The sequence below is a fragment of the Hipposideros armiger genome, unplaced genomic scaffold (assembly GCF_001890085.2).
Source record: "Hipposideros armiger isolate ML-2016 unplaced genomic scaffold, ASM189008v1 scaffold_8, whole genome shotgun sequence".
Taxonomy (NCBI): Eukaryota; Metazoa; Chordata; class Mammalia; order Chiroptera; family Hipposideridae; genus Hipposideros; species Hipposideros armiger.
In genome coordinates, this window is record NW_017731358.1 from 182,627 (window position 1) to 186,784 (window position 4,158).

General features: G+C 31.0%; 1 protein-coding gene across 1 annotated transcript in view; it reads left to right on the forward strand.

The window, feature by feature from the left end:
* The window catches only part of OPA1 (OPA1 mitochondrial dynamin like GTPase), a 91,866-nt gene that overhangs the window by 22,244 nt on the left and 65,464 nt on the right, over window positions 1-4,158 (forward strand). The window contains exon 7 of the mRNA XM_019650783.1: window positions 3,244-3,383. Coding sequence (XP_019506328.1) covers window positions 3,244-3,383 — 140 coding nt within the window. The remainder of the gene's footprint in view (window positions 1-3,243; window positions 3,384-4,158) is intronic.

Consider the following 4,158-nt stretch of genomic DNA (forward strand, 5'->3'; position numbering starts at 1 on the left):
CCACAATGGTTTAGTAAGAAAATTTAAAATCAGGCTTGGTTTTTGTGAGGAGCTAGTAAAGGTTTTTCTCTTTCAGCTTTAGCTTGTTTCTGCGGAGGATTCCGCTCTTTCTCCATCAGTTTCACAGCCCTGGAATTGTAGAAAAGCTCTGGTTTCGAGACCATTGATACTCATTTCTGTCAGGGTGAGTTTTAAATTAATTTCATAATGCAAACTGAATATACCAAACAACAGAACAAGAACTTATTCTTGTCATAAGTAACTGAATTTCACCAGTAAAGTGCATCAACATAAAATATACCCGAATTGCTGATTAAGACCTAGAGTAAGTGATAGATTAACAATAGCATGTGCTAGTCTCTTAAGAAAATATGTAAAAGTATCTTCTCATTAACCTGTAATATTTATTTTGTAAACCGATAGGCTTTCATCTTTTTCCTAGAAGATATTAGGTGTAATTCTTGACTCCACCACCACGTGTTTTGTAATATAACTTTAATTTTGATGTTCCATTAAACTAAGCAGATAGAAGGTAAAACTGCATGAGTGATTCCTAACCATCGTGCCAGACGGGCAAATGAAAAATCTAAATACTCCTAAAAATCTTAACAGCCATGATTGCTAAATACTTACATTAGCATAAAGATTGTTTTTATAATCTAATAACCTTATATCATTTTAACTTTTTGTATACCAAATTACTAAGTTAACCTTTTGAGCCCTTGGCTTATAGTAAACATTCTAACTTTTGTGTAATTGTATTAGTTTCTTAGTTATTGCCCATGATGTAGAGTAATGTTGGTTTCTATTTTCATTTAGGATATATTCCATGAAATCATTAAATATTCACATTCAAACTAAAACAGTTTATACTTATACTTTTTTATATATTTCATACTAATTTTGCTGCAGTTGGATGAATATTTAATGGAACAAAGTAAATCAAAATACCTTTTTAAATGAATTGGGAATTTAATCTGCATAACGAAATTTTTATGACCACATTTGTTACAGTATGATGGCATGCCATATGATCAAAATGTGGAAATATTTATTTCTTTATTGACCTTCAAGGTTTTCTTTGGTTTGTGGGCTCCTCTCCAACTTGTTTCTTCACGTTTGAGGAGACTGTTAATATTTCTTGTCCATTTCGCACAAATAGTCAAATGAAAAAGGCTTCTATCTTCAAGTCTCATGCTTGCTATGCAGGAATGAGAAAACAATACAATTTGTTTTATATTATCTTTTGTTTTTCTAGTTACTGAATCATATTTGGAGATTTTTAGGTACAAGTTTTTAAGGAAAAAATAGTATGTACCTATCGTTGCTAGCAAGCATTGTCATTATTTAAAAGAAGTGTTTGGGGAAAATTTTGAGAAGCTATTTGGAAATAGGAATTAAAATCTCAAAATAACTTTTTATTGCATGGATGAGAATTATTAATGTCTACTTCAAAAAGCAAATAATTTTAAATTTTTTCATAAATATTTGCTACCATGATGTCTTGATTGCTTAAATAGCCAATGAATGAAAATGAGCAAGGATTTACATGAATTTTTAACTTGATTTTTGTCTCCTATGAAATAAATTCATGTTTACAAATTTTGATTATCAGAAATTAGACAATTATTTTGAAAGACTCAGGATGACAACTTCAGCATGTCACCAAGGAGTCAAAGCACAGTTATGTGGATTTGTCATAAATGACATCATTTTAATTATAATTGATCATTGTGTTTTATATTTAGAATTGTATTGTAACTACTTTAAAGCCTGTTATACAATAAAGTTATTTGTTGTTTTATTGAATATTTTATCTTAGAGCTGTTAGCATTAATAACAATTTGAAGTAGTTTCCACAATAGCTATGGATTTTGTCCTTCTGTTTTATGTCAATTAATCTTAGTTGCTTTACTCAACTTCATTGCTACTGATGTATCGCTATATTTTGGGTTAGCAGATCTTGCACTGGAACTGAATTTAAAAATAATCATCTGACTCCACTTAGAGCTCTGAAAATGCAAGTTGTTATTTGCATTTATGAAACACTTCCCTACTTATAGAATAAAAATGGATAATATTTGCTTAAAATATACACTATGACTAATGGACTTCTTTTAGTGGCTGTAAATAATAACATGTATCTGAATTCCCGAACAACATTTCTGTAGGGATATCAATGCTTTATTTCTCCAAGCATCCAAGTGCCTGTCCTTGAGCACAAAACAACCTATGAAGAATATAGTAACCATATGTGTTGTCTTATTTTTCTAACAAGACATTCCTAAGACGTGACTAGAAAGGCAATAGGAAAATGATTGCCTTTTAAAGGTTTTATTATACTTAATATAAAATTTGATGAACTACTTTTATTGATGAATACAGGTGGTTTTTCTTAATCATTTGATTTGAAATTTGTTTTGATTAAATTATGCATATAAAGCCAGTAGCTTTTTAACTCTTAAAAATACTTTTTTTTAAAAGTTAANCCCAAAACTTTAGTCAAATAAGCTTGTGTGCATAGACATGTAGAATATATGGATTAATGTAAAACCTTGATTAACTTGATTATCAAAAACTCAATAGTTTTGAGGAACCTTAATAGTTAATTGATGGCATCAGACATCAAGGAAAAATATTTACTTAAAAATAATAAATAAGTAAATAAGCCAGCCATATGTATCCTCCATTCAATCCTATGAGAATTATGGTTGAGAATTAAAAGATTTAGGTCTATAAGGTCGATACTGTTCAAAAATTCAATTTTGTTTTGTCCCCCATATGTACTGATATCAAGTCTGGAGCATACACTAGTTCATATTGGCAATTCAAAAGTAAGGGTTGAAGTATTCGTTTTCTTGAGTTTCCTATTACTAGGAAATTTAGTTAACTACAGCGTCACCTTCCTTGAGCATTCCAGTTAATCTAGGTTTTACTATATGTTGATATTCTATGTCTGGTTTGTTGTATTCAGCAAGCAGTCACTGCATTTTTCTTTTCACTTTTTAAACTATGCTGTTTTATACTTCTGAGATATCTAATTTTACTGAGGGGAAAAATGGAAATGTGGTACAGAGCTCAGTTATTTAGTGGCTCTAAAGGGTACATATATGTTTCCATTTTTTGTTATAAGCTGTCCATTCCTTCCTAACTTACATCGATCTGTTCCTTTCTTGTGCCCTTTGGTTTAACATTGTTCTCCTCCCCAATTTTCCTCTTCTCTTCATTGTAAACTCATGGCAGGGTCTGCTTGGTGAGCTCATTCTCTTACAACAGCAAATTCAAGAGCATGAAGAGGAAGCACGCAGAGCTGCTGGCCAATATAACACGAGCTATGCCCAACAGAAGCGCAAGGTGATGGATGGTTTAAGGGGGCTACTCATGTATTCACATTAATCAGCCATTTCTGCCAAGATCATGTCGCCTTTAATCCATTCATGGACTCCAATTAGGACAAATTATTTTTGACAAAGTAAAAATATGAAAGATACATAGTACAAATATGTAACTTTCCTGGAAGGGGTAAACACCCAAAATATCTATTTTCTGAAAATTAGATTATCAGTGAGGGCCCATGGATTTGTATTTAGAGAAGAATTATGAATGGCGGTTTACTGGGTCCAGTTACTTAATCATCCTAAGATTGTAGCCAACTTCTCTACTTGTTCTCTAAGTTTTCATTTCTGAAATGAAAAGGATTACTGTGGATGACAATGTTAAATTATTTGAAGAATGAAATGTATTTGTATTAGCCAAAATGGATCAGCAGAGAACATTCTTACTGTTTTTTTAGAAGAAAACCATTTTGATTTAAATTTTGGGCATAGTTATTCTTATATACATTGATAAATTCATTACATAAAGTTTGTCCACATTCAACAATAAAGTCAGCACAAATAAATTTTTACTTTTGGACCAAATAGAACATTGGAAATTTGATGCAATTCTGGTCGCTAAAGAACAGATTCTAATAAAAGCATAAATCTATACAAATACTTGTTTATAGGTACAATCAAGAAGTCCTTAAAATTATGCTTTTGGCTGTTAGATGATCTCACAGTATAGATAGATCCCAATGTTAATGCTCTAAAGGGACTTTTGAGTTGAAATGAATGAAGTAACTTTAAGATTATACTCTGAAATCTTGAAATCAGCTAA